General features: G+C 49.0%; 1 protein-coding gene across 2 annotated transcripts in view; it reads left to right on the top strand.

Annotated features, from left to right (window-relative positions):
* ANKRD33B (ankyrin repeat domain 33B) overlaps nt 1–13,865 on the top strand; it is an 83,296-nt gene extending 69,431 nt beyond the window's left edge. The window contains exons 3-4 of one of the 2 annotated variants that reach the window (XM_007961215.3): nt 2,554–2,694; nt 12,982–13,865. In XM_007961215.3, the coding sequence (XP_007959406.1) occupies nt 2,554–2,694; nt 12,982–13,823 (983 nt within the window). In that variant the 3' untranslated portion in view covers nt 13,824–13,865. The remainder of the gene's footprint in view (nt 1–2,553; nt 2,695–12,981) is intronic. The other variant, XM_073014834.1, reaches the window with a different exon arrangement.
* The last annotated feature ends 9,290 nt before the right edge of the window (nt 13,866–23,155 follow it).

Raw genomic sequence — 23,155 nt, 5'->3', positions numbered from 1 at the left:
GTGTAAATGAGTCAAAAAAGCACCAGCGACTGGCTGTGAGTCACGCAGCGAGGGGATCGTACCCTTTGTTTCCTGCTTATAACTCGGACACTGTTACACTCATCAGGGCTTCTTTTTCAAAAAGATACAAGGTTCCCCTTTTCATATTTGTGGTGAAATGTGAAAAGGAGATGGGCTGAGGTCAATGGCGAGAGCTTGCTCCTCAGGAGAGTTCACTCCTGATTTTGGTTGCCCGTTCCTTCTTTGCTTGGATTGATGGAGAGCAAACCCACAGGATTTCATACTGGTGGGGCAGCAGCCCGGAGTGGCCCTCAAAGGGGAAACTGGGTTCCAGCCCCTGCAATACTATCCCTCAGGGTGTGGCTGGGGAGACAGAAGCCACTTGATATATCGGAGGGTTTCATATTGGATTTGCTGAACTGAAGGGGCTGGGGGAGCAGAGATCAAGGGCACCCAGCCCTGCCTGCTGGAATCTCAGCCGCAGTGGGGAATGCTGGAAGCTCCGCAGCCTCATGCTCACTTAGTATTCTGTCTGCAGAGGTGGAGTGGGCTGGGGAGGCACCTCAGGTCTCATGCCTGCCCGACCCCAGAGTAATGTCCTTGCCACCTCTCTCCCATCCCAAATCTCAGGCAGTGCCACCCATTGGAAGTTTCCATGCAAACCAGATGCCTGTGGGGAGTCTGGGCCCTGAGCCCGGCTTCTCGTGATTCAGGGGTTCCTGGGGAGAGGTGATACCAAGTTAAGGAGAGAGTGCATAGAAATGTCCACGAGGCCCCTGCAGCTACAACAGTGCGGGCTGAAAGGAACACGCTGGAGTTGGAATGAATATGTGGGGATTTCTGAACGCTGCATCCCCGGTGCATCAGGATGGGCCACTGTGGCTAGGCACAGCGGCTCACGCCTGGAATCCCAGCACTTTGGGAGGCTAAGGCAGGTGAATTGCTTGAATGCAGGAGTTTGAGACCAGCCTCGGCAATGTTGGGAGATCCCATCTCTACAAAAAAAAATTTTTTTAAATTAGCGGGGCATGATGGTGCTTGCCCGTGAGCCCAGTTACTTGGGAGGCTGAGGAGGGAGGATCTCTTGAGCCCAGTAGGTCCAGACTACAGTGAGCTATGATCGTGCTCCTGCACTCCAGTCTGAGTGACAGAGACTCCATCTCTTAAATAAACAAAAAAGATGGGAACTGGGTACCCAGCACCTCCCCTGGGGTTCAGGAGGAGAGACTCGGGCAGACTGCTCATGTTCCCAAGGGGTTCAGACCTCATCAGCAGGGGCCTGGATGGAGGTGGCAGCCAAGGGGAGGGTGCAGCGGAGGGAGGGAGGAAGCTCTTTCCACCAGCTGTGGTTGGTCATGAAGGAATGAGGTCTGAGTTTGGGGACAGTGGTTCTCACCTGCGGTGTTCTTGCCGCACTGATGGTGATTTGGCAGTGTCTGGACACAGTTTTGGTTGTCACAACCTGTGCGGGAGTGGGGATGGTTGCTACTGGCATCTATTGGGGTAGAGACCAGGGATCTGCCCAGCATCCTGCAGTGCGCAGGGCAGTCCCCACAACTGAGAGTCATGTGGCCCCCCGTGCCGACTGTGCCAAGGCTGGGACTGACCCTGCTCCAGGGCACTGAAGTGGGGGAGGTATACTCACACAAGGACCTATGGGCTAGCTGGCATCAGGCGGCATGGACAGTTGACCCGAGAGGATGCTCTCCCACTCCATTTTGGTTTTCTTTGGGTGAATTCTGGAAACAGCACTGTTGCTGTGATGGTCTCCTTATTCACCATTAACTGAGAGCACCATGGGCGTGCCTGGGAACGAGCAGAAAGTTAGATCCTTTTTGGAGGTGCAAGGTGAGAAAGGGGAGAAATCTGTGTTCTCTAAGAAATCTCCTTACCTGCTTTGCTTTATAGCTGAGGGCCTTGCCTGTGACACTCTGTGGGATGTGTGTGGGGGTAGGTAGGTGGAGAGAGAGAGAGAGAGAGAGACGGCAGCAGGGGGGAAGGTGGGGTGGCGGATACGGGTGGAGAGAGAGAGACTGCCGCTTCTGGGTGGGAACAGAGGGTGCCAGCGTGAATTGGCACTGTCCTATTGCTGTGATGATGACTTTTTCCTCCCTGCAGCTCCGGAGCACTTGGAAGTGGTTCTGAAGCTCATTTACAGCTTTGCATCTGTTTGCATGGGCGTCTGCTGCTGGGAGTTGGGGCTTCCTGCCCGCATTGGCTGTCTGAGGCTGAGCTCCCTACCTACCCGCAGAGTCCCTGCCCGCCACGTCCACTCCCAACAGTGTGATGGGACAGCTCCTCCCGCAAGTGCTTTGTGGAAGGAGACCCGCAAGAACCCAAAACAGCAGTGCTGCAGCCAGGGCGGTGCCCTCTGCTTTCCTCTGTTTCCTGGGCTCCGGGAGAATTCTATCTTGGGTCCGAGAAAAACTCACACAGCAGACCGGCTGGCCCAGGGCTGACTCGGTGTTTCTTTCTCCCTCTAGGAAGGCCTGGCTGGAATCAGCACATTTTGTGGAAGTGGGAACCAATACACGTGTACACTTCTCTTTACAGGGCACGCTATCATCACTAACTACTTGTTGAACTATTTTCCCGGTCTTGACCTTGAAAGGAGAAACGCATTCGGGTTCACCGCCCTGATGAAAGCGGCCATGCAGGGTCGAACGGACTGCATCCGAGCCCTGATGCTGGCAGGTATGTCCACCTGTCCCGTGCAACTTCCAGGGGCCCCGGGACACCAGAGTTGCTCCTTTAAGGAATATGTTTTGAGATTAATCACTCCCATAGAAACAACGCCTAGTTGCTGCAATAAGGAATAGTTTCTTCACTGAGGTACACGGCTGTAATTATCTGAGTTTTTTAAAAAAGCCAACAACAAATGCTTTCAGGATCACGGGGAGAAGCCATGCATTTGTTCCCTTCAGGACGCCCCTTCCTGCTCCCTGCTGAGCTTTGCAGTGGGTGGCATCTTCCCTCACCTCCTGTTTTCCTCCTGCTCACCCATTCTACACCCCAAGCCCTGTCCATATCTATTCTTCCTCGGAAACGGGTGATCTCTTGGCTGTAAATGGCAAGACTGTGCTGTTGAAGGTGGGTGTAGGGATGGTGGGAACGGCCCAGGCCGTCCTAGGTCCCTGCTTGCTGGTGGGTGGCCTTGCATAGTAATGTTACGAGGCGATGTGGAGTTGCACGGTAATGTTAGGAGGTGAGGCGGAGTTGCCTGGTAACATTAGCAGGTGATGTGGAGTTGCATGGTGACGTTAGGAGGTGACGTGGAGTTGCATGGTGACGTTAGGAGGTGACGTGGAGTTGCATGGTGACGTTAGGAGGTGATGCGGAGTTGCATATTAATGTTGGGATGTGATATGGAGTTGCATGGTAACGTTGGGAGGTGACGTGGAGTTGCATGGTAACGTAAGGAGGTGATGTGGAGTTGCATGGTAGCGTTAGGAGGTGACGTGGAGTTTCATGGTGACGTTAGGAGGTGATGCGGAGTTGCATATTAATATTGTGATGTGATATGGAGTTGCATGGTAACGTTGGAAGGTGACGTGGAGTTGCATGGTGATGTTAGGAGGCAACATGGAGTTGCATGGTGACGTTAGGAGGTGATGTGGAGTTGCATGGTAACGTTAGAAGACGACATGTTGTGTGGTAACAGGAGGTGACGTGGAGTCACGTGGTGACGTTAGCAGGTGACGTGGAGTCACGTGGTGACGTTAGCAGGTGACGTGGAGTCGCGTGGTGACGTTAGCAGGTGACGTGGAGTCGTGTGGTGACGTTAGCAGGTGACGTGGAGTCGTGTGGTGACGTTAGCAGGTGACGTGGAGTCGTGTGGTGATGTTAGCAGGTGACTGCGGAGTTGCGTGGTAATGTTAGGAGGCAATGTGGTATGGCATGGTGATGTATGTGGCAATTTCTGTTTTCTTTGATGTGTCATAGAGTGGAAAATTCTCAGGCTATCAAACTGAATCAACCTCCCTTTGTCTTTTGCACCATCTTGGAGAAAGCACTTTCCTGTTCCATCTGTGAAATGGGAGTAATGACCTTTCTCCCTCACCTCCCTGAGGCTAAAATATGACAATACTTTATATACTGCTAAAGGCTATCCAGCTGCAATGAGCTACTAAGCTAAATGCTACACAACTAATAGCTTTAATTCTTTTCTGCACTCTGAAATAGAATCAATGATCATCCTTCGTGAAACCTCTTCGGGTTATTTTGAGAATTAAATGAGAAAATATGTGTCAAGCACATGTCGTGTTAGATTCAGTTAGCAGCTGAAATCTCGGTGAATGTGCGATGCTGCTTTCACCGTTACTTAATTCTGTTATTTTAATTTCTCTTTATTTTTGTTCTTGGCACTGGGTTCAGCCAGTCCTGCTTGGCACTGCAAGTTCCTGAAGAAGTGGATTTCCTCTCTGTTCTTAGTTGTTCTGCTGCTGTAACAAAATACCTCACCTGGGTAATTTATAAACTGTAGAAACGTATTGCTGCACCTGGGGAGGCTGAGAAGTCCAAGATCAAGGTGCCGGCAGGTCCGATGTCTGCTGATGCCCATTCCTTCTTGCTGTCTCCTCTCATGGCAGAGAGGACACCAAGGCATCCTCAAAACCTCTTTCATAAGGCACTAGTTTGATTCAGGAGGGCACAGTCTTCATAATCTAATCACCTCCTCAAGACCTCACCTCTTAATGCCATCCCAGGGAGTCTGAAGTTCCAGCATAGGAATTTTGGAGGGTCGTCAACATTCAGACCACAGCACCACCCCTGTCTTGGTTATCCTGAGGGTAGCATCAGAGTTTTCCCAGGCATCGGTGCTTCCAGTAATGTCACTTTTCTGTTCCAGGACCCCTGCTGGGCTCCCACATTTAGTTGTCTTCTTAGTTGTCCCCAGTCTTTTTCTTCTTTTTTTTTTTTTTTTGAGACCGTCTCACTTTGTTGCTGTCCCTAGTCTTCTTCCTCTTTCCAGTCTTCTTCTTTCTTCTTCGACACACTCTGTCGCCCAGGCTGGAGTGCAATAGTGCAATCTTGGCTCACTGCAACCTCCACCTCCTGGGTTCAAGTGATTCTCCTGCCTCAGCCTGCCGAGTAGCTGGGATTACAGGCACCTACCACCACACACCCAGCTAATTTTTGTATTTTTAGTAGAGACGGGGTTTCACCACGTTGGCCAGGTTGGTCGCGAACTCCTGACATCAGGTGATCTGCCCGCCTTAGCCTCCCAAAGTGTTGGGATTACAGGCGTGAGCCACCGCATCCCGCCCCTAGTCTCTTCTTGGGTCTGTGAAGTTTCTGTCATAACCTGTTGCCCGTGACGGGACAGTCTTGATTCCAGCCAGTGTGCAGCGCTGCCTCGTCTGAGCCTATGTGTTGTTTTTCTCGAGATCAGTCTGGAGTTACAGGATTCACAACTGCTTCAGATTTACCTTTCCTTCTGCTTTAACCTTAGGGGATTCTTTAGTCCTAGGGGATGCTTTAAGAAAAATAAGTTCAGTGAATGAGAATAGAGGCTTCGAAGATGAAAACTTTCTTGGAAATTAAAAAAAAAATCATAATTAAAAATGAGTCCCATCGATTGTATTTTTGATTCAGAGATGATAGTTTCATTTTAAAAAAAATCAACGAGATATCAGTTTCAACAGAGTTTTGGCCCTGCCTGCCCTTATCAATGAGAAATGGTTCCTTCTAATTAAATGGTGATTATGTGGTGCTTTTGTGTTTGGCGGGAGCTTCAGATGCTTTTGCTATTTCTGGATCTAGTTATAATTGAGTGTAGATCTTTGGTAATTTACTTTTTCAACTGAACATTTATGATGTCAGTCACATCAGTGCACTTTCTGACTGAATTAATTTGAACTGTAAACCTTTTGTAGGTCAGTTGCCCTCTCGTCATTTGGTTCAACTGCTGTGCTTTCTTCCCTGGGTCTCCTGGGGGTTTCAGGCATGTGTGACAGCATTTAGAGGATTCCAGAAACACCTTGCACATCTCTTGGAACGATGAGCCTGTGGGCAGTGGGTTTGCTGCTGACATTGCTTTTCCCCCATCAGTTATTTGGATACAAATTTGGCATTAGATTTTATAGTCTCCCTCCCCTCTTCCCCACTTTGCAAGCCTATCCCCCGTCACAGTCTAGAACAATCCACAGATTATTGTCTGTGGGATCCTCTAGTGAGTCTCTCCCTGTCCTGTACAAGGTACAGAGCAGGGAGCTGAACAGAAATAACGCAGGAGCCAGGACCCAGTTTCAAATTCGTCTTCTTCACTTCCCATCTCTATACCTGCAGCCTGTCACCTCTCTAGGACTCAGTTTCCTCTTCTATAAAATGAGGCTAATGATAGCACCCACTGCAGGAAGGTGGGATGCGGATTGAGCAAGTTCACGTAGGAGCAGCCCCCAGGTGCCTGCCGGGCTTGGAGAAGCCTTCTGGACATGTTGGTTGTGATTATTGTTATTGTTATTATCATTATTGGTGAGTTTATGTGTTCAATAGTTATCTGTTAAGTGAACGAAAAAATATGGTTTGTTTTTCCCTTTGAAAAATATCTTGTGAATGAGATACTTAAACTTTCTTAGTGAGGGTAGTAAGCCCCTACTTCAGGGTTTTTGTATTTTGCTTTTTTTTTTTTTTTTTTTTTTTGAGACAGAGTCTCACTCTATCGCCCAGGCTGGAGTGCAATGGCACGATCTCGGCTCACTGCAATCTCCATCTCCCGAGTTCAAGCGATTCTCCTGCCTCAGCCTCCTGAGTAGCTGGGACTACAGGCACCTGCCACCACGCCCAGCTAATTTTTGTATTTTTAGTAGAGACAGGGTTTCTCCATATTGGCCAGGCTGGTCTCAAACTCCTGACCTTGTGATCTGCCCGCCTCAGCCTCCCAACGTGCTGGGGATTACAAGTGTGAGCCACCGCACCTGGCCAGGGGTTTCTTAATTTCAGCGCTACTGACATGCAGAGCCAGATAATTGTGTGTTGTGGGGGCTGTCTTTCAAATTGTAGGATTTTTAGTGTCATCCCTGGCCTCTACCTACAAGACGACTGTAGCACCTCCCCAGTTGTGACTACCAAAAATGTCTGTAGATGTTGCTAAAAGTCTCCCAGGTTGGGGGAAAAATTGCTTCCCGTTGAGAACCACTGATGTAAATAATTTAAATGGGAAAGGATATACAAAGTGAGAAGAGACGTTTTCCCCTCTGTGTACTCTTCCTCTCTTGTTCTGTATTCCTCCCTCAAATAAAAGTGTGACATCTTGGCTGGGCACCGTGGCTAACGTCTGTAATCTCAGCACTATGGGAGACTAAGGCGGGTGGATCACCTGAGGACAGGAGTTCGAGACCAGCCTGGCCAACATGGTGAAATCCCGCCTCTACTAAAAATACAAACAAAATTTAACCGGGTGTGGTAGCACACACCTGTAATCCCAGCTACTCAGGAGGCTGAGGCAAGAGAATTGCTTGAACCTAGGAGGTGGAGGTTGCAGTGAGCCGATATCGTGCCACTGCGCTCCAGCCTAGGCAACAGATGAGACTCTGTCTCAAACAAAAAAAGTAACGTATCTTTTAGGGAGCTTTTGAGCTGCCCTCTTAAGCTTTGGTTGTAGTGTAGAACTTATAGAAAATTTTCATCTTCTACTATTACTACTAAGCTTACAGTTCGCCCAAGAAAAGTGGGTTTTATTTTCCTTTTCCAGTAGATGGATAAGTATTGTTAAAAAAAAAAAAAGTGTTGAATTGCTTCCCCAGGATTAGTGGACAGTAGTAAGGACAGATGTTGGTATATTTCTAAAATTTGCGCAAACATTTTAAGTCTTATTCTTTCCATTTAAATATGTGATATTAAGAAAAATTAAACCATTTAAAGAAACTAATAGCCAGAGCCTTTGTTTTAGATGGACACTTCAGATTTTAATAAAAGGTATAACCGGGTTCTGAGAGGCTGGTCGATTGCATCTTTGGTTTTGGCCTCGTAAGGAATAACTCAGGCTGTTCTGAAGAGCATTGCAAGGGGAGTTGCAGAACCTTGTTAATTCATTGAAATATTAAGGCCCACAGTGACAGGTCTATTTAAATAGGTGACTCTGAGAAGCATATCGAGGATGTGATTTTTTTCTGAAGACAGGTAGAATCTGTGGAGGTTGGCAGGTTCCAGGCTTGCTTAAGGGAGTTCACTTTCAGACCTGAAGTGTGGTGTAACTGCTGCAGCCTTCAGGAAGCAAAAACAAGCAGCAGTAACCTCAAATCTTGCTGTGATTCCAAGGAGCAAAGTGGATTTAAAGGACGGCGAGGAACAGAGGTCAGAGATGCTCCCACTGTGGGTCGGAGGGTTGCTCTTGTCTCAGGGAAGCCCTGATATCTCCTGGAAAGTCAGATGATTTCCAACCATATAGAGGTTTCTTTCTGTTTATAAGGAAAACATAAGTTTCCTATGAAGTGTGAATTTGCCATGTAGAATTGTTTGAAGTCATTAGGCAGAGGAAGGATGAAAAGTCAAGCATTCTGTGTCACCTGAAAAGCAAACCTTGAGACAAGGACTTGAGGGCAAGTAGTTTCGTGGGAAGGTGGCCCCAGGAAGTGGAGTGAGGGAGCGGGAAGTGAGATTGGGAAGAATGGAAGCTAAGAAATGTCCACCAATGAGCAGATTCCCCTTGTGGGCAGCTGGGACTCAGACCCCCTGGACCCTCCAATATGAGGAAAAGATACCGCAGAGATGCTGGGACGTTTATTTTCCAACTCCAGTCCCTCTTTGAGGGGAGATGAGAACTTTGAGCACACTTCCCACCTGCTGTGTGGCGGGGGTGGCTTGTCCTCCCTGCTGGGCTGGAGCACAAGCTTTTTCTCGGGACCCTAACCCAGATTTGTCATCCTGATTATACCCACAATGCCCAAGATACAGGCTGGAGGTGGCACAAGAGGAAGCAGTGAGGGCTGGTCCATAGTGGTCCCCTGTGGCCAGGAAAGGCCCCCTTGCAAGAGACAGACCTGAGCTGGGGTTTATAGGGTAGATAACATGGGGGTGGGTGGGGGCTGGTGGAGAAACAGGAAGGGAAGTGACACATTCAGGGCTTCACGCTCCACCCACCTCCTGCTAATCCTGGGCCTGGCCATGGCTCCCGGAGAAAGCCTTCTTGAGAATGAGTGATGGAAAGTATAGATTTTTTTTTTCCCATTAGCACCTGTTTGGAATGTTTTTGGCTGCAAGTAACAGAAATCCTGACTAGACAGTGGCTTAAAGAAAACAGGCTGCATTTCTCAGCTCCCTAGAAGTCTGAGGTTGGCAGTCACCCTCCAGAGCTGGCCCTGGACTTCATGAGGACAACACAGATCCTAGTGGTTTCTTCCTGTCCATTTGGCTCCCCTTAGCCTGTTGATCTGTCACCCCTTGATTCCACAAGAATCATCCAATCCGTATTTCAGACAGGAAGCTGCAGCAGCACCAACCATGCTGGTCCCTTTCGTCAGGAGGTAAAACCTTCTTTAGGGCTCAGTCACCACTGCTGGGTTGCTTGGCTACTTGTAGCTGTAAGGGAGGCTGGAAGAATGGGGAACAGGATTGCAGCCGTTAGATCTGACCAGTGATTCTCAGCTGGAGGTAATGTTGCCCCAGGGGACATTTGACCATGTCTGGAGACATTTTTGGTTGTCAGAACTAGCGGAGTGCTACTGGCATCTAGAAGAAGGTAGAGATCAGGGATGCTGTTAGGTGTTGTCCAATGCACAGGACGACCCATACCAAATAATTACCTGGCCTAGTATGTCAATAGTGCTGAGGTTCAGAAGTCCTGGGTTAGACTGATCGTGATGCATTGCCAAGAACTGAGGATGTTGCTCCCTCAAGTGAAATAGAGGATTTTTGTGTAGACTTAGAGCGCTCAACAAGGCAGCAAGTGGACCCATGGGCGGCAGCCCCACTTTTGTCCATATGGTTGAGCCCTGGGCAAAACGACACTAGGTGGGAGGTGAGGGTGCTGGGGGGTCTGCTGGCAGGAAGATGGATACAGTGGCATTTCAGAAATCCTCTGTATTCTCTGAAAGGTGTTTGCATAAAATGTTATTAATCAGTACTTATCTTTTATAATTTAATTACTGTGTTCAGGTCATTAATATGACCCTTTACAGTCTCTTCCTAAGGCAGCTGATCCCTAATTTATAGCATGACTCGGATTCTAGGACTCAGTGGCCTTTGTTCCTTAGAGTGTTTGTCTTTTCTGAGATCATTTTGAAAAGACAGGTGAACATCAGGACGAAGAGTGCAAAACTTTGGACAGCTCTTCCTCTGGTTTTCCATTAGCATTTGAAAAATGTCTCTTCCAGGCAGTGTTCATTAAGATTTTAATTTTGCAGTTTGTTCCTTTTTTAAGTGACATGCAATTAATTAAGGTTTAATGTGTCATCTATTTTTTGCTATGACACTTTTACTGCCCCCTTTTCATTTTAGTCAGTTTATAAATTGTACTCTCGCTAATGAGTTCCATCCTGATATCCAGTTCCAAATAATTACCACTCTTCTAATATGGCTATTCTTTAATGTGTCACAGAATTCAGATCCTTACCAGGCAAGCTCAGGTGAGCTGGGTCGGCGGGAGCCATGAGGCCACTGTGGGCCGGCAGGCCAGGGCAGCGGCTGGGGACCCGGCCTTCCTCAGTTCAGCACATATTGATCAGCCATCACATGTCAGACAACTGGGTCTGGGTCTGCATGGGATATCCATGAAGAAGCGTCTGTTGGGCCCAGTCCCTGAGGAGCTCACAGACTAGATAACTGCCCTAGTTCTCCACATTGCTTTGCTGGTGGAGATGGGACTAATGGGACTTGAAATCCTCAATGGTTTCTTTGGTTTTGAAATGGAGTCTGGCTCTGTTAGTCAGGCTGGAGTGCGGTGGTGCCATCTCGGTTCACTGCAACCTCCCCCTCCCGGTTGAAGCAATTCTCCCACCTCAGCCTCCTGAGTAGTTGAGATTACAGGTGCCCGTTGCCACGCCAAGTGAATATTTTGTGTGTTTTTAGTGGAGATGGGGTTTCACCGTGTGTTGACCAGGTTGGTCTCAAACTCCTGACCTCAGGTAATCTTCCCTCCTCGCCCTCCCAAAGTGCTAGGATTACAGGTGTGAGCCACTGTGCCTGGCCTCTCAATGATTTTTAACAGTATGTGGGATTGAGATTGGACCAATATTAATTGAACAGCAATTCCATATTAATTTCTATACTGCAGCATTGAAATTTATGCAGATTTCATCAAGTTGAGTTGAAGTTTAACTTTGCAATATTTAATATTTGGGGGCAGTGGGTGGCCTGGGGAGATTTATTAAGTGACTAGTGACTAGTGTCAGGGAGACTGTGTAAGGGGACCTGTCAGTCAACCAATAGGATGTGGATATCAAGAGATTTATTTTAAGGAGCTAACTGTGTGGTTGTGGGGATTGGTGAGTCTGAAATTGGTGCAGTAGGCTTGAAGGCTGGAAACTCAGGCAGGAGTACGTAGATGCTACAGTCCTGAGGAGGAATTTATATTTCTCCAGGAAACCTTGGTCTTTGCTCTGAAGGCCCTCAGCAGATTGGGCGAGGCCCACCCACATTATGGAGGGCAATCTTGACTTAAAGTCAACTGATTATAGATGTTAACCACAGCTGCAAAGTACCTTCAGGGCAACACTTAGATCCATGTTTGATTAAATCACTTGGTATTCTAGCCTAGCCAAGTTGACATAGAAAACTAAAACTAACCATCACACCGGGCCTGCCAGGTGGTAGGAAGTACATTAGACTGAGGTTAGGACACCTAAGTCTTAGACCCTCTCTCTGTTACTAGCTTGGGGGTCTCAGGCAGGTCCCACAGCCACTGTGACTGCCATTCATTTTGCAACAAGCCTTTTTAAAATTCGTGCCCCCTACCCACCAGGATGAGATGTGTTGAGCAAACAAAAATGAATTTTTCTATTCTGGAAAAGCCCACCATCTGTTAAAGATAGACAGAGCCTGGCCAGCTAGCCCGCAGTGGGAGAAGCAAAGGACCACCCATTTCCCACAGTCCAGGACCCATGGCAGTCCTCAGAGTGAGGCCACAGCTGGGGCGCCAGTACTTTGCGAGTCACTGTTACTAGTCATATTTTTAGACTATTCTAACCACAGCATTCAGGTATCCAAGGCAGCTTTATTGTCTGTTCTTCTCTCCATTGACAGAAAGCTATAGGATCTTATTTCTTTAAAAAATTCTGTAATTTGGCTGGGTGTGGTGGCTCATACCTGTAATCCCAGCACTTTGGGAGGCCAAGGCGGGTGGCTCACCTGAGGTCAAGAGTTCAAGACTAGCCTGACCAACATGGAGAAACCCCCTTTCTACTACAAATACAAAATTAGCCGGGTGTGGTGGCACATGCTTGTAATCTCAGCTACTTGGGAGGCTGAGGCAGGAGAATCGCTTGAACCCAGGAGGCAGAGGTTGCGGTGAGCCGAGATCGCACCATTGCACTCTAGCCTGGGCAACAAGAGCAAAATTCTATCTAAAAAAAAAAAATCTGTAATGTAGGTGCTGAATTCAGGCAGGGTTTCATTCAAGACAGAAAATCAAATGGAGCACTTAAAAGGCAGGTTGGACTGGGCTGGGCAACGGTGGCTCACGCCTGTAATCCCAGCACTTTGGAAGGTGGAGGCGGGAGAATTGCTTGAGCCCAGCAGTTCAAAACCAGCTTGGGCAACATAGCAAGGCCCCATCTCTACAGGTAGGCCGTGGTGTAGTCCCAGCTACTCGGGAGGCTGACTGGGAGGATGGCTTGAGCCCAGGAGGTCGAGGCTGCAGTGGGTCGCGTTCCCATCACTGCACTCCAGGCCCAGCTTTGGGTGCTCACATGACACAGGGTTCGCGCAGTGGCGGGGTCTAGGGAGCCCTCTGTTAGGAGGCTCGGCTTTGCCCCAGGCTCTGCCTTGGGAGGGAAGAGACCTTGTTGCCGCCACCCACTCCTGTGTGTGTTTTGCGTTTTGCAGGGGCGGATGTCCACGCGAGGGACCCCCGCCGTGGGATGTCGCCGCAGGAATGGGCCACTTACACGGGCCGCGTGGATGCCGTCCGCCTCATGCAGAGGCTGCTGGAGCGCCCTTGCCCGGAGCAGTTCTGGGAGAAGTACCGGCCGGAGCTGCCCCCGCCCCCCGAAGCGGCGCGGAAGCCCGCGGGCTCCAAGAACTGCCTGCAGAGGCTCACGGACTGCGTGCTCTCCGCGCTGACGCCGCGCACCATGCGGGGCCCGGAGGACGGGGGTGCCCTGGACCACATGGTCCGGATGACCACGAGCCTCTACAGCCCCGCCGTGGCCATCGTGTGCCAGACCGTGTGCCCCGAAAGCCCCCCGTGCGTGGGGAAGAGGCGGCTGGCGGTGCAGGAGATCCTGGCGGCGCGGACGGCGCGGGGCCCCCAGGCGCAGGAGGCGGATGAGGTGGGAGGCGCAGGGCAACGCGGGCAGACCGGCACGGAGGATGTGGACTGCCGGGAGGGCTCCCCGAGAGCCGACCTCCCGCCCCCGTCCCGGGGCCCCGCCGCGCCCTCCTCGCGGAAGTCCAGCCTCCTGCCCCTGCAGCGCCTGCGGCGGAGAAGCGTGAGGCCCGGCGTGGTGGTGCCCCGGGTCCGAGTCAGCAAAGCGCCGGCGCCCACCTTCCAGCCCGAGCGGCCGGCGCGGAAGGGCAGCACCAAGGACAGCGGCCACCTGCAGATCCCCAAGTGGCGGTACAAGGAGGCCAAGGAGGAGAAGCGGAAGGCAGAGGAGGCCGAGAAGAAGCGCCAGGCCGAGGCGCAGAAGGAGAGGCGCTCCGCGCCCTGGAAGAAGAGGACGTGAGGGCCTGGGTGCCTGGCGTGGGGGCCAGGGCAGGGGCCGGGGCCGGGGCGAGGCCGCGGGGCTGGTCGCGGAGAAGGAGGTGGCCTCGTTGCGCATCGCACCACGGACGCTCCATGGACCACGGGGCCGCGCGCATTTCCAGGCTGTCTGTCCAGGCTGCTTCCAGGAGACGGCTGGGGGAGCCACATCGATTCGCCTGTCACCAGCCCTCCTAGCAATCAGTACACCTAGTAGGCACGTTGCCTAAAAGGCTCCATTTAGAGAACCTCAATTAGGATTTTTTTTTTTTTTAAGATCAATTTATCAAAGGGCGTTTTCTGCGTAATTTTGTATTTTTAATCATTATTTATCAAATTTGCAACGTTTTACAAGTGATAGGGCCCCTTATATCCAAGGCAGTTTTAATACACTTGCCTGAAGACCTTTTGTTTAAAATACTGTTTCTAGCAATAAGTATTCATGACACCTGTATGAGTTCACACAGACATCATGGGATTCTCCCCTTGCTGGTGGTTTGGTCTTTTCTCCTCATCGTGGGTGTAGGTGTACGCTGGATGTTCTTACTAATTAGCTTAAGTGATGCCAGATATTTCTGTTTGACAGAGGCATTGACTTGTTCAGCCACATGATCAGGTGAGACAGAGAGATCAGATGTTATTGTATCTTTTTAAAACTCTTATCCATACAGTAATATATTGAGGGAAAACATATTGTCAAATTATAAAACAATGGAGAGATAAACATCTATTTATTGCTAGAATTAAACTCATTTTAAGCAAAGGGTTTTGGATAAACTGGATAGGAAATCTTTAACATTAAAAATAGATATGAGAAAAAAACTGTCATTCGATAAAATGGGGCAAATTTAATAAATGATTACCAGAAATACAAAATTAAGCCATATGTGCTCTTAAGTAATTCAAATCCAGATATCCTTAATATGTCAAAAAGATGCAACAAGAGTCAGGAGCCCAGAATGATACAAATTACAGGAATGGGGAGGAGGCGATTTTTAGAACAGGCGAGAGAATGGAATGGGGAACAGACTTGTTTTAGGCAAATTCTCCTGGAGTAGACCGGGCAGCCCCCTCCTCCAGGCTCAGTTCCAAAGAGTCCCTTGTGTGGGTATTTCTTTTCCTTTTCCTTTGAGGACTGCACTTGGTGTTTAGTTCATCCTCATGCCGACCTCATAGGATTTCCAAGATGCGGGGCCCTGAGCAGGGCAGGGCACGGGTGTGATTTGCCTTGGGTCACAAGCTCTCGGTGAGAGTTTTAAATCCACACTTTTCTCTCCAAAGTCACATGGAGATCACTTTTCTCTCCAAGGTGACATGAAGATCACTTTTCTCGGTGATCAAATTTGAATTTATCAAAGGTTTTCTGCATATTTTTGTATTTTTAATCATTATCAGATTTGCAGCATTCTAATTCGGCAGTGCAGGGTATGAAAGCTGGAAACTCAGGCGGGAGTTTCTAATTCTAATGGCTCTGGCTGTGTGGGTTGTAGAGTATCTGTCACATATGCACTTTATTTCGGTATTAAATACTTGGACACGCACGATCACAGGCCTATTTGGAGGCTCTGTACTATAACCCTAATAACCCTAGATACATTGTGATACAGGGTGTCTGTCTCAGGACGCAGGCAGGGCTGGTGCAGGCTTCTCCATACTCCCTTCCACTTGGCACCACCAGGCATCGAGCAACCAGGGATCCTAAACTGGCCTCTCCAAAAACTCCATTGAACAGGACTGCAGGCTGCACCCAGGTTAATGGAAGATTGGTGCGATGATGATACAGTGTTTAAGGTCAGATTGCAGTGAGTTCCTCCTTAATCCCAGAAAGGCACCGTGATGAATGCTGCAGGAGACTGGACCCTCTTTGAGAACTGCAGATATTAGTTGACTGTGGGTCACTCGTCACTCTCGTGGCCAAGAAGTTGGGATTGGCCGTGTCCCCTTTGAGGAGGTGGGGCCTGTGACTGACACCGGTTATCTTTGGGGGTTGTCTTTTCTGAATCCTTTGGCATGTGGCACCTTCCTGCCACACGTACATAATTCACAGCATTACCAAGACACCACGAGCCCCACCCTCATCTCTGTCAACCGAGGACCCAGCCAGGCAGTGCCACGTGGTCTCCCAGGCACACTTCTCAACACCGGCTACCCCTGCTGTGAAAGTTCTCAAGGTCCTGGTCCCAGGAGCTGAGCCCTGGGAGCGTCCTAAAGCTCTGCAGGTGACTGCACTGCAGCCTGCATTGAGAACTGTGGCTCTAACACAGTGATTTCGGGAGGACACCCATTCTGAGCTCCCACAAAGGCTCCACCTTCCCAAGAATGTCTGATTGTCATTGGAACAGCCAGGATCAGGCAGCTTCTGCTTGGGCTGACGTGGCGTCTGACCCTTGGTGGGTTGCCAGGCATTCCTGCCTGTTTCCACCATGGGAAGCTGACACTGGGAATGGTATGGAGCCCCCACTTCTACCCCAAGCCTGGGTGTCTGCTGCTTCCATATCAAAAATGGACATTTCTGGTCCTGCCCAGCTGCTACCTCACCACAACCCATGCTCAGAGTCTCCAGGGTTGTGTGGAACAGCAGTGATGGGACAGCAAACGACTGGTGATTTCCCCAGGTCCCACGCTGTTCTGGAGTGGCGTGTTGCAGCCCTGCCTCCGATGTGTTCCAGCCTCATCCAGGTACACAGGATACTCTGGGGCCAGCAAAGGGCTTGTCCAGTGATGCTCCTGGTGTCCACAAAACAGCTCTAGAGATACCTGCATTTTGAAAAGCCTGCTGAGCCAACAAGCGTGGGGCAGGACATGGATTTCTTTGGCAAACCTGAAGGAGGGCTGGCCACTTGCCTGGTGAGTGGAAGCTGCTGTTACCTGGCCAGTGTTTGCAACTTGAGGGAAAACGACAGCTGCATGGAGGGAAGCCTGACCTTCCGGGGAGCTGTGGTGTGGCCTCAGTGGAAAGATTGGATTTTGAAAACCTGCCAGACCCAACTGAAAGAAGGGCCATTCCTGATTGAGTTGGAGACTCTCCCCAGTCCCTCCCTAGACTCATTCTAGCCATAGCCTGCCTGTGGACAGCCCTTCCCTTTGGCCCATGCAGCGGGTCCAGGCAGCTCCTGCAGCTGTGCTCATGGCTGCTGGCCCAGCACTTCTCATTTTTGCCATGTGGAAGCAGATTTGCTAGTAGAGGAATTTTTCAAGTCAAGGAAGTGTTGCCAAGCCTCTAGCCTCGACCTGGGAGGGGGGGCCTTCTGCTCTTTGTTTCTTGTTCTCTTTGGAGTGGGCACAGAGGGGACAAGTGGGCCCCCAGTCAGGCTCAGGGAGTGCAGGAGACCGGGGGGGAAGCCCAGATGATGGGGAAACAGAGCCACCTTGAGGGGGTGTCATGGAGTCAGTGTCGGGGTGACCTGACGGGCCAGTTTATACTTAAGCAACATTATTATGTTCACTTCTTTTGGGTAAGGGATTCCTCAGGGGAGGTGTGGTCATCTGGTCATAGAGGTGGGGAGAAACACCCCCTCATCTTCCTGAGCCATTTGGAAGCCCTTTCTTCCAGCCCTCGGTACTGGTGACACAAGCCCCTGGGTCTGATGTGGACAGGGCTGGGAGGGGCAGGCTTCTTGTCCCATCCCCACTCAGCACCGCTGGGTATCTGGCAGTCAGGGGTCTCACAGTGGCCTGTCCAAAAGCCTAGTGTCTTTAGAGAACATTTTTCATTTTTGTCTATTTTCGTTGCTTTGAACAGCTGCATTCACTCACCGAGGGCTCACCCTCCCTGCATCCCCAATGTGGTTCAGGAAGGAGGGGACCGATGAGCACCGACCCCTTCTCCTCTTCTGTCAGTGGCCACGGCAGTGCCCTCTCTGGCTTTGCCTCCACATTCTCCTGCCCCCATCACCTCATCTCTTCTTCCTCATTAGCCTTTCCTTCCTTTGCCTGTGTTCTTCTCCCAGCTGGTTAAGTTCTTGATCATCCCTGGAACCACCTACACTAAGGTCTACCAAGGACAGAAAAGCCAGGGCCTCTGCGAGGCAGGGTGGTGTCCCTGCGGGGTTATCATGGTGGGACCTCCTAGACCCCAGACTGAATGAGTGGCAGGCCTGCTAGTGTCTGCGCGGATGGCTTAGAATTCCTCCACAGCTGTGCCTCGCCCACCCCCTCCCTCCTCTTTGCTCAGAAGGGAGACCTGGTTTGCTCTCCTGCCATGACAGCGCAGCCCCTGCTCTGCAGAGGGATGGGGCTCGGGGTCCCTACCTGCACCCTGATGTTTATTAACTGTAGATAGTGAATTTCAAGTTGACAGGTACCTTCTCAGGGATTTATATATAAATTTATATATAAAAATAGAGGAAAAGTTGAAGTCTATTTTACTACTTTTTAGTGTTTGAGTAAATTATGCTTTAACTGGACAGAAAAAATATTTCTCAGACAATGTCGATGCTGCTGGTAACAACCGAGATACCTGGGGCTCACCCTTGATGGAGACTTCCTTGGTGATTCTAGATCGGGGACTTTGGTGGCAGAAATGGCTTTGGGGTGGGTGTGAAGTCGCTTCAGTCCCTCTGAGTTGCCTCTTGTGGATGGAACATGTGTATCAGCAACAATGAAATCCACCTCCGTGTGCATGGAGGCGGCTGATGAGAACACAGATAGGCCAGTCCTTGCTCTTCCCTCCAGAACCGGCTGCTCCCGGTCTGACGTTGGAGCACATGAACTAAGAGTGACAATTTTTTCTACTTTTCTGTGAATAAAGTGTTCTACAGTCAGCCTAGCACTAAACTCACCAGAAAGGAGGAGGGAACAGCATGGAGCCGTTCATCTGGAATTACCTCGGTGTGCAGAGGCTGCCCCTTGGCTGCACTTGGGAACATCGTGGACATCTTCCGTCCTGTCAAGCTCCTCCTGACAGACTCCTGGCAGCACTGGAGACCTCAGGACTATGGAGATCAGAATTCCAATGGCTTTGGCATCTCAGCGTGGCCACTCCTGAGGCAAGAGGCTCCTCCTGGGAGTGAAAGAGAGGGAGTTCGTGATGTCGGTTGGAAAATAGGATTTATGGATGCAGGAGAGCCATGCTGGGCCCCTCTGCCCGCTTCTCTCCCTGCTGTTGGTGGTGACCAGGTCTCAGGAGTGGAGATGAGGCTGTTGTGAGTGAAACAGAATCCCCTGGGGTAGGGCCAGACCCCAGGCCTGAAAAGGATGCACAGCCTGCTGTTTCCAGGCTGTTGGGAAGAAGCGTAGGTACCGAGTGATTATGATGAAATGCATCCCAGAGAGGAAATGAATGGGAAGTGGGTCTGCCATATCCCTGGTAGCCCGCCTGCAAGAGCACTACATTCCCCCCAGCCCCGCTGTCCACACTACATGACGTGGGAAGGCTGCTGTTCATCCGTACCCTGGGGACCCGAGTGTGCTCTGCGGACTGAGTCACAGCCTTGATGTGCACCCTGCGCTACTCTTTCCCCAGGTGCGCCGGAGACTCAGGCTTGCTAATTTCCGTCCTGACACAGCTCACTGTTCCTGAGTGGTCAGAGTCCCCCTGTGCTGTGTCAGCTACTAGACACCATTAGTCTTTCACATGATAAAGTGCAAGCACTTTTTCCCTTTTGCAGTATTTGGGGAAATTCTAGCACACTCCCTGGGGATTTGCAAAGGTCCCTCCGCCTCCCACAGTGGGTAACTGTGTGGATTCTGCACCTGGCAATCAGCGTTCCCCCTTGGAAACACCTGGGGACCCTGTTTCTTCGGGCCTGGTCCTTGGTTTCTACACCAGCCCCTTCAGCCGGCACCTGCCTGGGACTGCCTGGAGGGCCACGGTCCAGGGAAGGACAGGTGGGACCCTGACTATGACATCTTTCTAAAACAAAGTCCCATTGATGACAACTGCAGTGGGATGAATGCCGTTGCGGCGGTCATGCTGGGAGCTGCCGAGAGCTCACAACAAAAGCAGTGTCTCAAGGCGCTGCTTGCATCTTCCCCTCCACGCCTCTCAGTGCATTTGGAACTTGCTTATGCACTGGTATAACTCTTGAATCAGCTGCTCATTTCTGTGCCCTTGCACTCACAGATTCCTTCATTAACATTTTCAATAAGTGACTAAAAAATCTCCTCTGGAGGTTGTTTTTGAAAGAAACAGGAAAAAGAAACACTACCTGGATTGCTTTGACTTATTTTCGAGCGACTCAGCTGAAAGCCGGTATTACATACACAATTTCCTCAGGCTCACCCAGCCTGAATAAGACTTGATAAAAGGCACAGCCCTCGGCAGCAGGCAGTGCCGATGTGGACAGTGTACACTAAGGTGTGAGTGTGTGCACAGGCGAGCACACGTGTGTGTACTCATACACACAAATGAACTAAAGGGACACTGGGCTTTGTGCTGGCAAAGGTTACAATGCTGCTGTAGCTTGGCTGTGGGCAGTGTCAGATGGAACTTGCTTTGATGGTGTGTTGTCCAGTGTACTCAGTGGGGTCTCACTGTCAGCATTCCGCCTGCTGTGGCACAGAACGCGGCTAGGGTCATCATAGTCCAGGTTTTTATTGAAAGGCAGCATTGACCCAGGCGGCTCATAGAGAACCCATTTGGCCAGCTCTGGGCCATCTCTCTGCCTCTGCCCTACCTTGGCTGCACGGAGGAACCCAAACCCAAGGGGCCCAGGCCCAAGAGGATTCTTTACGCCTGGAAGAGCTCCCCAAGAATTCAGCCTACAGCCCTTGACATTTGGCTACAGGTTACCCTTAGAATCAACACCTTATCCTGAGGAAGCCCTGGTATGTCCCCAAGTCTGCCTATGTATTAGATACTCTAATCAATGCTAACACAGTTTGGTTTTTGAAGGAACTAGTTTTGTCATAATACTACACCCTTCTATTGTATTTAAATTAAAAAAAAAAAAAAAAAACCCACGAAACTTTCCATCCGGTAAAGCAATGGTCCGTCTTGGCCTGATGCTTTAAGAAGTTTGGGGAGGTAGGTATGGAGGCACCTTAACACCAGTTTTTTGAGCAAAAGTTCTAGTAGCTGGTTTAGAACTGCACAGCTATGGATACACCTGATGAAAGCTGCAAAAGGCGATGACAGTCCCAGAAATATGACCAGCATCCCTGTGAGCCTTCGGGGCATCCGAAGGAATTTGAAAATTATACCCCATTCAGATGAACTGTAAAAGCCAATGTACTGGAATTGTCTTTGGTCTGCCTGGCATTTGGGGGTGTCCAAGGACCTGTGTTTTTAACAAAGATGACTTTATGGCCATTCTAAGGATTGAACAGATTCCTGCACAGGGTGCCAGGTTGCAAGTTAGGTCCTCTTGGTATAAGCTGTCTTTTTTTCTGAATGTAAACCTATTTGCATTGTCATTTCTAATAATCCATTAGGTTTCTGGATATTGTAAAGATACTAAGTACAGATATAATTGTGTAAATTTCATAGTGTTTTATTTTGAGGTGAGAGTTTTGTTATAGATTATAAAAGATATTTTCCTATTCAGACCTCAGGGCTATTTGGGAACCTACAAATAAATGTGATTCCCAGCAGCTTCAATTTTTGATATTCAAAAAGTTAATAATCTTTAAGCTAAATATAATGTGATATTATTCAGAAAAAAATGTTTTTCCCTTTTAACTTCTAACAAATTATGTACTAATGTTTAAAAAAATATGGAAAAAATGGGATAATGTAAAAATGTGGGAGAATTGTGGCTAAAGAAAAAATCACTTGTTAAAACACATTCTTATGGGCCAAACTTGTGATATTTGAATAAACTTAAGTGTGTATAAATTAGAGAGTGATACAATGAAATTACCAGGATTTTTTCATGTCACTCCCTTCTTTTCATTGAAATAGACATGTACCTTATTGTGACAAACTTTCACTTTATTTTTCAAAGGTAATATTTAAAAATTGTGAGTTCCCCACAAATAGTTTGTCACATGTTCAGATGATCTCATTACAATCCGCCTCTTCTCAGAAGGACTGGGCATCCTTCAGGGGTGTTGCCATGAATTTATGTACATACATAAAAACAAGAATATAGTTCAATTTCTGTGTGTTCTTTTGCCTAAATGGTATACTGTACAGGTTGTATAGAAACAGTTTCTTTACTTAAAATATGTCGCTAGAGAGATTTTTAAAGAATTTAAATATTAGTTTTATTTTCTTTTGACAGCTAAAAAAGAGAACAGAAAGGTGTTCTACACTGTACAGACTAGTGATAGAGTGTCAGTAATTGCAGACATTTGCATGAGATAACTGGAGGCCCTTAAAACTCTACCAGATTCCATGTCTTGGTGTCCCCACCTACAACAGGACCTTCCTAGCACCTGATCCAACCAGTTCTGTGGGAATCTGGAAGTGGAACGCAAAAATGACATTTTAAGTAGAATTGCCTTTAAAGAAATATTTTCAGTAACTATGAGGCCTATAGTACCATTACCATCACTTGGCTAGCCCTTTCCAAACTTTCAAAAAGTCTTTGGAAATGTTTTCAACCAATTAAGCAGCAGAATGCCCTGGGCAAAACCCATTTCCACCCCACGTGACTCTGGGGATCAGAAGCCCTGGGGCAGGCAACTTGGAGCCACCACAGGTGATAGCACGAGTTTGCTGAAAACCAGTATTAAGCATGGAGGTAGGGCCAGGGTGGTAGCTCACACCTGTAATCCCAATAAGGGATTGCTGGGATTACAGGTAGGAGGATCTCTTGAGTTCAGGAGTTCAAGACCAGTCTGGCCAACAGAGTGAGACCCAGTCTCTACAGAAAAATTAAAAATTAGCCAGGTGTGGTGACACACACCTTTAATCCCAGCTACCTGGGCAGCTGAGATAGGAGGATCCCTTGAGCCCATGAGTTCAAGGTTGCAGTGAACTGTGATCACACTACTGCACTTCAGCCTGGGTGTGACAGAGGTGAGAGACTGTCTCAAAAAAAAAAAAAAAAAAAAAACATGAAAGCAAGCATGATTAGCGCAAGTTGTGGAGGGTTTCAAGGTCACAAATATGAGGGGAAAAAAAATCTAAACATTTTACCAAGTTCTCAGATGAAAGTGACTTTACCTTCCCCCAGGGCAGTCCCTCAGACCAGCTATTTGTACATCCTTCTAGAAATATCTTTTTAATGCCTTCTTCCCTCTGTGCTGTGCAAATAGGACCCCATGGGACATAGAGTCCCATTCACTCACTGTTTTGGGAAGGGCGTGTTGGTCTCCACTTTGTTCTTTTTCACTGCTGTGTAGTATTCCTTAGCAGAAGTGCACCATGGTTCATTTAACCATTTTCTCATGGGTGAACTATTCAAATGGTCCCGGTTGTTACGATTT

This window comes from Chlorocebus sabaeus, chromosome 4 (assembly GCF_047675955.1).
Source record: "Chlorocebus sabaeus isolate Y175 chromosome 4, mChlSab1.0.hap1, whole genome shotgun sequence".
Taxonomy (NCBI): Eukaryota; Metazoa; Chordata; class Mammalia; order Primates; family Cercopithecidae; genus Chlorocebus; species Chlorocebus sabaeus.
The sequence above is the reverse complement of the archived record's forward strand: the minus strand, read 5'-3'. Positions and strand labels throughout refer to the sequence as shown.